Source organism: Hemibagrus wyckioides, linkage group LG15, assembly GCF_019097595.1.
Source record: "Hemibagrus wyckioides isolate EC202008001 linkage group LG15, SWU_Hwy_1.0, whole genome shotgun sequence".
NCBI lineage: Eukaryota > Metazoa > Chordata > Actinopteri > Siluriformes > Bagridae > Hemibagrus > Hemibagrus wyckioides.
In genome coordinates, this window is record NC_080724.1 from 354488 (window position 1) to 368533 (window position 14046).

At 37.3% G+C, this 14046-nt stretch overlaps 1 protein-coding gene across 3 annotated transcripts in view; it reads left to right on the top strand.

Annotated features, from left to right (window-relative positions):
• The first annotated feature begins 4986 nt into the window (after nt 1-4986).
• Nucleotides 4987-14046, top strand: part of pax7b (paired box 7b) — a 43041-nt gene continuing 33981 nt past the window's right edge. For 2 of the 3 annotated variants that reach the window (XM_058409273.1, XM_058409271.1), the window contains exons 1-4: nt 4987-5409; nt 6361-6596; nt 7002-7146; nt 7352-7480. In XM_058409273.1, coding sequence (XP_058265256.1) covers nt 5325-5409; nt 6361-6596; nt 7002-7146; nt 7352-7480 — 595 coding nt within the window. In that variant the 5' untranslated portion in view covers nt 4987-5324. The remainder of the gene's footprint in view (nt 5410-6360; nt 6597-7001; nt 7147-7351; nt 7481-14046) is intronic. The other variant, XM_058409272.1, reaches the window with a different exon arrangement.

Sequence of the window (14046 nt, forward strand, 5' to 3'; positions counted from 1 at the left end):
TGTTCTGTTATTTTAACGCCACAAGCCTTTCTGAATTAGAGTCCTGAATTATCATCGTTTTATATACAATAAATCAATTTACAATATTTTATTCACTCAGAAATGAAAAAAATGAACAGTTGTGTTTATTCCACATCTGATCAGAACTCAGAAGTATTAGGTCTGCAGGTCTTATTCTTTTTCTGCATTTCATACTGACATTTATATTACTTGGATTGTCTGACTTTATCAAATGTTTTAAGAAAATTATATTTATACGTACTATTAACTTAGCATTCAGTCTGCAATATATTAAAATAAAGCCGATTACATATAGCTTTTTTGTTTGTTTTTTTGTTTTTAGTTGTCTAAGACGTGTAAGAACATTAAGACTGGGACAGATGTATGTCACAGTTAAGGAGAGCTTCAGGTTCTCCTCGTGTGCAAGTTTTTCAGATTGATTTAGTGAAACCAATTGGGGCAGCATGTAAAATTGACTCTGCTACTTTCATCTACATTAAACACAGAACTTTTTTCTGACATTTTGAAAACAAAGCCTGAACTGATTAAAGCAAAAAAAGAAAAGAAAAAAGAAGCAGTCCATCACATGCTGATAAAGCTTATAGGACATCTCTTAGGGAAGCTTTCACCCTGCGAACATTGAGACAATCCAGTTCCCCTTTCAGAAAATCTTTAATCTGAGGTTGTTTTGTTTCTGTTGTACAAATACATTTAAAAAGTAAAATGTAATGTAATAAAAATGAGATTTTTATTTTTAATCAGATGAAAAATGACATCACACAATGATCCTATTGAACAGAGTAATGTAATGTTAAAGTAATAATTTGAAGATATTGGGGTGATGTGGTATGTGATGTCCTATCGCTGGAGCACGATTTCTTTGAAGCACCTGTTGATAAACTTAACCCGAAAGCCAGTAGATCTGATTTAGGAGCAGGCCCTATGATGCCCTTTCTTGACTTAACAGGGCAAGTATGTTCTCAGAGCTGAGACCTGAGAGCTGTGATGCTCCACACAGCATGACCTCCCTGCAGGTCCTGACCTCCCTCATGCTTTTACACACATACCATACCTGAACTCACACATGGGCACATGAAAGAGGCACATGGTGTGAAAGGACATGTAGCATGTAGCATGCTAGTTCTAGTCCACCTGGCCTTCACTCCACATACAGCGACATTTTAAGTGCTTTCAATCGAGATTTTTTTCACATCTTTCACATCTTGATCTGAAATGAAGCATTTTGTCATAAAACAAACAAAATCAGTAAACATGCTCATTCTTGTTTAGTTATGTTATACACTAGGTTGTATATAAAGCTGTATTGTCTATCTTCTATTTATTAAAATGTACAAGGTAAAGCTGATATCTTCTTAAAACATATTATAAGGTGGCATTTGGCTTGGTCTAACTTTTTAATAAAAATGAACTTACATTACTTTACTGTTGTTGTATTGTACTGTAAAATTGCGACTAGCCACACAGGTGTAATGACCTGTGCTAGCTATTTGAGTAGAGAAATGAACAAAGTTCTGACCACAGTGTGTGCGCCTCAAACCTACACTTTTGGAAAAACGGGTTTCTTCATTGGTTCTTAACGTTTAACAGTTCAATATAGAACCTTCTCTGAATAGTGTGTGTGTGTGTGTGTGTGTATGGGGGGAGGGGGGTTGTGTGTGTGCAGTTTTTATTCAATGCTAAAATGTTTCCTTTTGGTTTCTGAGATTGAAGTATTTTTTTTGTTGCAAGTTTTAGTTTTACTGCATAATAATTGGCTGCATTACTACTACTAATGTCAACAGTCAAAGGCCCTCAAAATATTGTGTGTGTGTGTGTGTATATATGTGTGTGGGTGTGTATATTGTATGTGTGTTTATAGGAATTAGAGAGTGAGAGTGATGTTCTGTACCTCACAGACATTCTTTCCTCTGCTTGCAGTGATCTATTGTGACAAGATGCCATTACCAGACCCATGATTTAACAGCCTTAACCACTTCCAGCTGCACCACGGTGCTAAATGTGTCATGAGGAAGTCAACAGCAGGATGACAGGAGGCTGTGTATGATCAGATGCACCTGCTGTCTCCTTCTCTGGCTCTACGAAAAGGCAAAGCATCTCAGCAATAGGAGCTGAACATAATAGCGTGTTCAAGCACTTCCAGGGTTGTGTGTTCCGTCATGCGTCCTGTATGTGTGTGTTTGCATATTCTCTCTCCGTGCTTCGGGGGTTCCTCTGGGTACTCAGGTTTCCTCCCCAAGTCTAGAGACATGTTTTAAGCTGATGGGCCTCTCTAAATTGAGTATATGTGTGATTTGTACCCCAGGGTTCTCTGCCACCCTGTGATAGGACAACCATTATTATTATTATTATTATTATTATTATTATTATTATCTACATGTTTATAAAAGATCCCGATGATTTCTATGAATAAACTTATCTGGATGTCACGGCAAGCAAACTAATTAAACATGACATTTTATAGCTTTATTGCCATCTAGTGGAAGCTTCTCTTCTCTCTAAGATAAAACATTTTATTTAAAGTTTAGGCAAGAACAATCGATCCCCATGCAGTGTATGCTTTTACTTTATCAACATGGTAACACCCCTGAATCAACTCAAACTTTTCTAGAACATTGGGAATTTTAGTGCAGCGCTATAAGAACTGGAACTGAAGATAATCATCAGCCGAGTTGCTGGACATCTACTGTCCTACATCCTAAATCCAGATCATCTACAGGACAGGAAATCGGAATCATATACACTCAATTAAGACAACAATTAAACCCTTCTGAAAAGGACAGGTTGTGTGACAATTAGTGTCGATAAACATTCCTTAATATTAGTCCTAGACATCAGGTTTTGGTTAAATGAAATTCTGTAGGAACTGATTTGAACAATAATTTCATTATATAGGGAACAGCTCCACGGATTATCTCGAATTATAATAACAGAACAATTCTCATTGTGGTGTTTGAGCCTCACTGAAGGTGGCTTCGTATATTTTTGGTTTTCCAGCAGCTGTTTTTGAGTTACTTAAAATGCATTTTTCTTCGTTTTTTTTCTCTCTGCTTTTAGGGCTTGGCTAACATTGTAAGTCATTATCAAAAGGCCCAGAAAGAATAAACAAAACGCTGGAATAATTTAGTTTACTCACAAAATTAAGGATTTGAAACAGTGGTGAAATAAAGGCCACTGGTTTGTTTTAGTTGTTCTGCCCAAGAGAAATGGAAACGCTGGAAAAATGCATGCAGTAAAAAAAAAAAACTCATAATCGTGTCATTTTATTTCAGTTGCTTTGAGTCGAGGATTTTTTAAAACATAATACCTATTATAAGATTGCAAAAAGTATTATTTTTTAGAGTTTAGCATTTATTGGAAGATGGAGAAAAGAGATCAGTAGCTGTACATTTCTGTTGCCTATGTGAAATAGTGTATTTCTGATTTACAAGTGAAGTGGATTCAGGTTTGACCAGCTTCTTTATTAAATTATTTTTTGCTTGTTTTAAAATGCGCTTTTTTTTAAACCTCCAAGGTATCACTCTAGCATGAATTATTTTGGTCTCTCGGGATCGTATGAGCTTTGCAGATATCTCATGTTTCACTAATTACTGATGCATTACTGTTAACGCCGGCGTGTGTGAATATCCCAACAGTCTGAAACTGTAATATAGCAAACAATCTAAACAATGAACAATTCTGTTTTTAATTAAATGATCACAGCCTGTAGTTATTCGCCTTTTACGCATGCGCAAAATGCTCTTGACGCTGTTGATCTTTTTGGGATGAAAATTTGACCAAATTCTTCTAAGGTGACTTCTGTTCCTCTGTTATTCAGTGAGAAGGTGTTCGATTAAGTGCAGCAAGTGTTGCTGGTAATAATGAACTTCGTGTGTGTTCGGCGTTATAAAATTTAAAAAATGCAGAATTTAGAGATAGATGATGAACAGAGAGACTTGTGTGAACCTTACTGTGAAATGTGTGTTAATAATGCATTACTAAACGACATGCTTGATGATGTTTTTAAGCCATGAATTGTTTAGCGATTTAATAAAGGATTTATAACCGTTTAACAACGTTCAATAGGCAAGTAGTTTACAATTTCAGGAAAATGTTAACTATGATCTTGATCAGCTTGGTCACCTGCCATTCTTCTACTACTGCCCTTATTAAATCATTAACAGTCTGGCTACTACACGGGTCAGGTCGCGGTCAATTTCCGTGTTTCTGTGCACGAGAACTTGCAGTAAGACTGTTTGAGCATACACAAGTGTTTATGCAAATTGCGCTACATGTTTTGCTTCAGATGAGCATGCAGAACCTGACCTTTAACCTGTCAAAAAGCGATAGAGGAAAAGTAATCAGCATGGCAACACCGTGCAACTACCTGTTACCTGTAGTACACGCTATATTTCTGAAAATTCATCAAAGGTACGCGTTCAGGTTCAAGTCTTTTCTATCACCTCTACATCACCACTACACTATAAGGAGCTGGATAGCAGGATACTCAGCAAACTTTTTTGTATTTTGAGTACAAAGATAATTTTGTTACATGCATTTACTTCATGGATCTTTCACCACTGAAAGAAGCATTTAGTGTAATCCTGCTGGAAACCAGGCTGTGAGTCACAACACTGAGCTGAAAATGATGTGTGAGCTGAGATCAGGCCTGTTTGCAGTCTTGACTAAAACATTTTGTTTGTCTTGTCCCGCTGGTGCTGTTATGAAAAGGAAGCTGAGCAGTGTTGTGTTTTGTTTGTTTTCTATTCAGGAGCGGTGGTGTGGAGTGAATGAAAAGTGTGAGCGCGTGAGCGGGTGTTTCTCCGCTCTCTGATTGGTCCATTAAAGCTCTGCTGCGCCCCTAAAATAAAAGAAAGCTGAGAGAGCCTATTGGCGCGCGCGAGCCTCCCTCCTGCACCATGCGCCAAAAAGTTGTCCACTTAAACTACTACTCGAGCTCGGCGCACATTTTACCATCAAAACCTGCCGGACCTTTGCAGAAAACACTGCGAAGAAATTAAGTAACCTTTGTCCACTTAAAGAGAGTTAAAGGAGCTGGTTCCCCTCCTTCCTCATTCGCGCGCTCGACATTTTGTTGGCAGTTGTGATTTTTGCTCGTGCCCCTCTCCACAAAATAGGAGACACGTTCATTCTTATATCAGTTTAGGAGTTTTAATATCCAGCGCTTTGGTTGGATAAGAATTTTTTGTTTTGTTTTGTTTTTGATTCGGATTTCCTGTTCCTCTGTTGCAAAACCGCATTGATCATCGAGTGTGGACACTAGTTTTTAATTTCGGCCTGTTCTGCGCCTCCAAAAAATAAACAGAATGTCGTCTTTACCGGGATCAGTACCTCGGATGATGAGGCCAGCACCAGGACAAAACTATCCCCGCACCGGCTTCCCATTAGAAGGTGGGTCAGCTACAAACATGTCTTTAAGGTTCAAACTTTTTCTTTTGAGAAAATAATGATCATTGAGCCGATTTTATTTCTCGGCTTTAGTTAACCTATTCTTACTTTTCTTTCTTTCTTTCTTTCTTTCTTTCTTTCTTTCGTACATTTGAGAATTAAAATTGCCCCATTTGAATTAATTTATTTATTTATTGCCACGTGCCCATCAAATGGTACGTGACCGAGTGGTTCAAATAAAACTTGTCAGTGATCCGGCATGTCCGACAGGATTGAGTGAAGAGTTCAGTGGTGCAGGTGGAAGCAAAATTGCACATAAACATTTGTAAAGCAGAAGTGCGAATAAAGCGGACCCTAGAAATTTTACAGGTTGTTCTAAAGCCCATGGAGCCTCTCATATATGAAAAAATTAGGCATTATTTAATTGTTGATAACATATTGGTTAATGTAATTAAAAAAAGAAAGAAAAGAAATGTGTTGCAGCCCAGTGTTCTGTCGAATTGTTTGGATAATTCGGTTCGGCCAAAAAATGGTTTTATATTTTGGATTATCGTAATTTTCCATTTTTAGTCATACTACGCTTACTAGGCTTTATTTCTCAAACAATAATAATAATAATTGTTTATTATTATTATTATTATTATTATTAATAATAATAATAATAATAATAATAATAATACTTTTTTGGGTTTGAAGAACGTGTTGCAATAAATGAAAATAGAATGCATTTACTCTGTCTTTTATTCATAATTTTGTAAAATGCACGGCCTAAAAAGTAAAAATATTTTAGATGTCTTTAATGAAAAATAATATTAGAGCTGTGCATTTTTACGAAATCCGAAAACGTGTTTTTGTTATCATTACAAAGATTTCATAACAAAAGTTATGTTGCCTTTTTTATAAACAATATTTTCGATCCATTCTAAATCTTTTTTTTTAAACCATTTCTCCTAGTGTCCACTCCTTTGGGTCAAGGGCGTGTGAATCAGCTTGGCGGGGTTTTTATTAACGGCAGGCCTTTGCCTAACCATATCCGACATAAGATAGTGGAAATGGCGCATCACGGAATCCGGCCTTGCGTGATCTCGCGCCAGTTGCGGGTCTCCCACGGCTGCGTGTCCAAAATCCTGTGCAGGTATCAGGAGACAGGATCCATCCGCCCTGGGGCTATAGGGGGGAGTAAACCCAGGGTAAGTAGATTGTTCGAAACTTTATTTTTCTTGTATTTTATGTATTTTTAAAAAAGTATTATTATTATTATTATTATTATTATTATTATTATGTTGCACTATATTTACACATACTTACATTGTATTTATGCACTATAATAAAACATTATTATTATGTCCCCAGTACTGGGCACTGGGACCTAATAATAATAATAATAATAATAATAATAATAATAATAATAATAATAATAATAATTTATTATTATTATTATTATTATTATTATTATTATTATTATTATTATCTCAGCAGGATGTTTTACATGTTGCTGTGGACAACTGAAATTAATTTCTTTCTCTTGTGTCCCTCTTCTCTCCACTTCTTTTTTTTTTTAATATATTCTGGTCATTCCTATTTAATCCTAAAAGCAGGTGGCAACGCCGGACGTGGAGAAGAGAATCGAGGAGTACAAACGCGAGAATCCGGGAATGTTCAGCTGGGAAATACGCGACAAACTGTTGAAGGACGGAGTGTGTGATAGAAGCACAGTTCCTTCAGGTGAGGCCTCACCTGGTAAGCGACCCTTTTTATACGATGACCATACTCACACACCTCTGACCTCCACAGCGAAAATATATTTTATTTAATATAAGATACATCATTATTATTATTATTATTATTATTATTATTATTATTATTATTATTATTGTTATTATTATTATTATTATTATTATTATTATTATTATTATCTGAATGTGTACATTTTTCTTTTTAAAAGTGAGCTCAATTAGCCGAGTGCTTCGCGCCAGATTTGGCAGGAAGGAAGATGAAGACGAATGTGATAAAAAAGATGACAGTGGGGAGAAGAAAACAAAACACAGCATTGATGGAATACTCGGTGAAAAAGGTAAAGAAAAAACGGATCTTTTTCCCTTTTCTCGGAACAGACATCTATGGTCACCGCGGGTAATTTGCAGGATTTTGTTTTAGTTTATCTCTCTGGGTCTTAACTCAGTGGACCTGAATTCTACAGTGCATGAGGTTAATGCATGCTTATTGGCGTTAATGCCCAGTGTCTGACCGACACTGCAGATTTGTCCTGCTGTTGAGCTGTCATTGCGCCATTTGATCTGGCCTACTTAATTATTTATATTGGCCCTGACGGGAGGTATTTAGAGCTTGCCGCGTTTGTACAACAGACTCCTCCGGCGCTGCGTAAATGCTCTCTAGAAAACTGGAGCCTGACAGATGACCGATGTGGCAATCAAATTCAATTACCCTCAGTAGATTCACCACTTTGCGCGCTGGTGCACGCCATCATGTGTCACTCTCAATTCTCACCTTAACGCATTTTTAGGCCGCGACCTACGCGTGTATGATGTGTGTTAATGCGTGCTTGCGTGATTATTTTTGCATCACATTTGACGGTGTGTAGGCCTGGATGCTTGCTTTGCTTTATGAGTTTTAAAGTCGTTGTAAGAAAACGTTTGCGCGCTTTGCAATGTTTTTTTTTTTCCTTTTTTTGAGCTGTGTTCAAACGATAGCAGAAAATGGTTTTCTTCACACTGACAGTCATTCATGAAACTTGAAGATGAACTTCACTCCAAAAAAGCCTTCATTCTATTGAAGGCTTGAAAGTAAAGAATCTGCGTTACAAAGGCAAGATCCAAAAGCGAGGCGTGGAAAAGAGGACTAGATCCGTGCATTCACATTCAAAACGCCGTAAAGGAGGAGAGAAAACTTTTAAACAAAAGAGCGAGAAAAGAACTAAAGCAAGATGAATTATTCAATACACCCCACTGATAGATAGTTTTGTAATTTTATAGAATCTGCTGCTGGAAAAGAATGATTTGGAAAAGCGCAAAATATTTGATTCTCACATGAAAATGCGCAGGATTTCTTTGAAGGACGTTACTGTGTTTTATTTTTATTTATTTATTTATTTATTGTTTATTTTATTTTTAGCGGGGCTGTATTTTTGTGTATTTTTCCTGAGATGTTGAGGGTGTTTTCTCACAGCCCTTCATGTAGGTGACTAAGGCGGCGTTTTCCAAACTTGTCGCTGGAGTTCCAGGTTTATTCCAGAGTTAAGGCTGCGTCCTAAACCCAGTTCCTTCGTAATAAAGTGTAGTAGACTAAGTGAGAACCGAGTACCACCCGCTGTAACTATGGTAACCTTTGGTGGCTCGTCATGCTAGAACTTTGCTATGCGCAGAATCTTTTTTTCTAAATTCAGACTCATATGAGCCCATACTCAAGAATTGACATATACTATATGCACTGGAGACAAGAATGTTCAACAACAATTTTATGAATTTACTGATGGTGGTATAATCATAGATTACATAAAAATATACCTACTTCATCACCACACCACATCTATCTATCTATCTATCTATCTATCTATCTATCTATCTATCTATCTATCTATCTATCTATCTATCATGTTTAATTATAAAATTGTGCTAGTTTGTAGTCTATATACACTTATCAAGTTGGGATATAAACACCGCAGCCTTTGAACAATTTGTCTCCAGTTTATTTTGTCATGTTTTTAGTTGTCACGGTGGCGCGTGAACGCAAAGCCTCAACACACACTGCTTTACTCCCAACGTAAAAAAATCATCTCTGGTCTTGTTTCACTCGATCATCCTGCTGGCATTTAATAACGTCAAGACTTATTAGAGCTGGTAATGGAAAGTGTGTTGTGAATGTGCAGATACTGGGCAGGGGTGTAATGGCTCTCAGGCACAGTGCGCAGTGTATTTAGCTCCTTCTCTCCCCAGCACTCAAGCACAAACGCTACGATGAAGGGGTTTAAAGCAGCTTAAATTGAGCCTTTTATTTCTCTCCACTTTCATCTCTAAACGCTTCTCGCTGGCTAGCCTTGGGCACAAATTCATGAGATTTGAGCTTCTCGTGCAGTTGTTAGGGTTTCATATAGATATTTGATTTATTTTGTTTTATTGTACTTTCCAATTGCTTTAGCGGATGCTGGAAGGAGCGGAAAGTGACAGACATACCGAACAAATCCTTAAAACATATGAACAAACAAGTCTACGCCTGCACTGGCAATCAGTGTTAACTTTTATTTATTTAGTCCTTTAATCAGAGCACATTAGATCTCTTGCTCGTTGTAACCCAGTTCATTGCTCGTTGTAACCCAGTTCAGTTCATTTGCATTAAAGTTGCGACGCCTACTTTAGTTATTCCAGTAGCTATAGGTGGACCGCATGATATTTGCTTTCAGTATTAAGAACCAAGATTTATGTTGAAATAATAATAAAAAACAAGAATTATGTTGATTATATTCTGATAATAAATATGAATAATTATTTGTTTGGTTGCCAGGCGATGAATTTCTGATGAGTAAAAATCCCATCTTTACACAAAGAGCGTTGGGAAAGATAAATAAAGGCTAACTGACCCAAATCCTGTGTCTCTGTTCAGTGACGTAAACTACCATGTGTGATAGAATAGAAATCACTTAAAAATGTAAACGAGGTTCGGAATCATACACAGGCCCGAGGCTGCAACTGTTTCTATTAAAATCGTAGTAAAATGCGAACTTGCATTTGTGTTGTTATTAATAACAAGCTGGAGCGCACGATTAAGACACTCACCGACCCAAATCTCCATCAGTCCTGTGTGTGCAAAAACAAAACAAAACAAACAAAAACAAACAAAAACAAATGACCACCAACCGGTTTCCTAAATCAATTTCAATGAGAGGAGAGCATTTCAAACAAATCTATATTAAATGGTGACAGAGAGGTTTACTGAAAGTATGGGGAAGTTATTTCGCTATTAATAACCTTTTTTCCTCAGGCATAAAGAGTCACTCCATCTGCACCTTCTCGCAGCTACTGGGCTGGGCTCAAATTGAGGGAGACCCAAATGTTGGGCAGAGATAACACAATCATCAGAGCCGCGCTCCTGTGCTGAGCATCAGTGTATTAAACTGGGATTAACCTCACCGCGCTGCCTCCCATCACATTTCACTGGAATTCTGGGGTTTGGAAAGTATATAGTCCAGTCTAAAGTGGGTTTATAAACCGAACAACAAGCATCAATTATTAATATTATTATTATTATTATTATTATTATTATTATTATTATTATTATTATTATTATTAGTAGTAGTAGTAGTATTAATAATAATAAATCCATCTTCAATAAATGGTTTATCCTAGTCAATGTCGCAGTGAATAATAATAATAATAACAACAACAACAACAACAACAATAATAATAATAATAATAACAACAACAACAATAATGAGAGGTAAATGGTCATGATTAAAAAAAATCATGGTAAAAAAGGACACTATTTAGAACTGATTGACCGGAACCGGAACCGTGTGCAGAATAAGTGAATTACATGCTGTTTAATTTTAGTCGTGCTCTTTGCAGGGAAATAGGGCTCAACCAGAATAAAACTGACTCCTTAAATCCATAAAAACCAAGTGACGTAATTCGTGGAACGAATCAAATTAGTCAAACCAGCAAAAGTGGCCGTCATTGTGAACTGGAACATCTTCGTAGTTTAGGTTGAAGAATTGTATATATATAAATTCAGACACAGTAGTGCTTGGCACAGGGTTACAAACTCTCTAGATGCTTTCTCATCTAACGAAATGGTGCAAATGATTTGTGCTTGGTTAACAGACCTACTTGATGAGCATTAATAAATGTCCATCTTAGAAATCACATTTTTTTTATGTAGCCTTGTAGTTAAAATATTTATCAATAATTTATTAACGGCTTCTTTGTATCTTTTCAGCGATTTGGAGCACATACATTTTATTCTGATATTTTATACATTTTGTACTTTCTAAATCACTTGGGATACTCTCTCATCGTTGCATAAAACAATATTATATAAATTTCCTCACCTATTTTAATCAGGTCTGCTGGCTGTTTCACCTGGGGGCAGATCCTGTATTTTACGGCAAAAAACCCCTATGCGTTTATATTCAAAGGCACGAGAGAGGGAAGGAAATAGACGTTAGGGTTGGGGAGAAGGTTGGAGGTGGATCGGGGAAAATCGAGAGGCTTAAAGTCTTTTGATCCTCGGGCGCTTTTGCTTATCAGAAACACTTGTGGTGACACCACGACAATGAGAGTTCATCACATTACAGAGTGCCAGTGCTCAAACCTGCAGCTCATTCATATAGCTGTGTGAGATTGGATTCTAAATTCAAAAAAGTTTTGTTTTTTTCTTTATTTTATAATTTTTAATAGTCATTCGGCATGGGTAAATTCGCGTCGCAAATACTATTTAGAACAAAATATTGACCACTCATTAACTTTAAATTAACCAACACACCCCGCACTCATAAAACATTTCGATGATCATTTAAGTAAACTTTTAAGCAGTAATTGATATGAGTGTATTTCGAAAGCTGATGGTCCAGAGTCGGAAACCCTTCATGCAGACTGGCACCGCGCTGTGCACCACGTCTCAGATCAGAAGACCGAAATGAACAAACGACAAGGGAAACTCCTGCTGACCGCAATAAAAGTGCTGGCCTTCGGGCTTCCTATCCAGTGGCACAAAAGTGGTTTTGATCGCCCAGTCACCTTCAGTGCTGGATGCGGAACCATAAAACTGGCATCCCAGAGAACTCTTGCTGACCCGAGCCAAAGAAAAGCTTAAATAGTCTATCTGTTTCAGGCACCTCTACTGAGCTCCAGGATCTAGAACATTTGATATAGAATGTTGTAAAGAAGCTGCAAAACAACCATTTTAAATAATCCGTATTGTACCATTAAAATGTACCGGATTGACCAGATTTATTGACTTAGGTCAGCTAATTATTCGGTCGTTTTAACATCACACAGACAATTAAGACTTCTTAAAAAGAGTAGGTGGTAATTTGTTAATTAGCCAATAGCCTTTATTAAGCCAAGAGACAGGACAGAAGCCAGCTTTGCAGCAAAGCACTCGGAAAACTTGTTGATTTTTTTGCGATATCTTATTGTTCGTTTCGCTTTCTAACAGCATTAATGGTCTCTTTGGGAATACAAATATACCAAAAAGAGGAGTTACCAAGTGGAAAGGGTTTTTTTTAATGGGATGAGGGTGCGGGACGGGGGTGGGTCGAGGCCCGCTCCTTTGCCATGGAGTGTTCAGTAGCCAGTCGTTAATCCCGCTTTCATTTTCGCCGACAAAATGCCCAGAGTCTTGTGTGGAGAGCCGCTGTGACGCTGATCAGCTAACAAAAGGCACTTCTTCCACAAGACTGACCAGGCGAAGAGCAGCTTCAGGGCAGCTATAAAACCAAAGCGTGTCTCTCAGTGAAAAGTACATTTTATACATTTAGAATGGATCGTCTTTGTTTACAAAGCTGTGTATAAGGGGAACTGAAGCAGGAAGCTGTATCACATTAAAGCGCACAAGGTGTCAGAAATGCTTAAAAAAACAAAACAAAACAAAATCAAACAAACAAACAAAAACAAAACAACGACATTTAAACGTGTAAATAAAAAAAGTCATCTACTGAATGTATTTTCAATGAAATCGATTTACATCGACTCCTTCCTGTGAATTTCACTGGGTTCTGTGAGATGGCAGTCTGTCTAGAAATGTTTTACTCACTGAACAGTTTTTTATTTATAATTTAATCCGTAGCCTGAACAATAGTTTAGATTTAAATAGCTTATGATAACAAATGAGAGCAAAAGTTGTTGTTGGAGTATTTCACAAAAAAGTTTTTTTTTCAGCTTAAAGAAATTGAAAAAGTCAACACTTGTCTATTCTTACCTAAAACCACTTTTGTTATTTCAATGTTCCAGCCATTTGTTTGAGCAAAGATCACTCTGTTGTTTCACTGACTTCCACAGCCCACTTTAAATACAGTCACTCTACATGAGAGAGAGAGAGAGAGAAAAGAGGAAACTCTCTTGTTTGGTGTCTTTTGGCTTTTCCACATTCACCATTCAGGCAGGTTGATGAACTCCTCCAAAAGTTTATTAAGAGGAGCGAAACAAAAGGCCCTAAAGCTTTTAGGCAAGCAGGGAGACAGTTTATAAACTGGCTGCCATTGTTCCTCAAAGGCGGGTGCATGAATAAGTTTGAATGGGCTCTATCAAACTGACATGATCCAGTCAGACAACAGCATGTTAAAAGGAGAGGCTTTTCTTTCGGCTGCAGGGATCGGTATATTTCCTGCATTAATGTACATCTGCGGTAGGAGGGCTTCAAGCCAGGCACTCTTGCCCTCGGTCAATACGCAGAGCCGCACTCTTTAGACGGCTCGAAGTAAAAGTCTGTGTTCCGCACGCCCACAGTGGGCAGCAGGTGTCACAGGCCTGGGAGAAGTATGGTAATCTCAAGTGTAGAAAGAAAAGGGTCAACCCTTTCTTAAAAAGACCCTAAAACAGACTGTTTTCCAAGTGAGTGACTTGGAATTGGCTTTTTGTAGTGTTGGATGTTGTCTTAATGGAAGTTATAGGATTTGCATTTCTATGA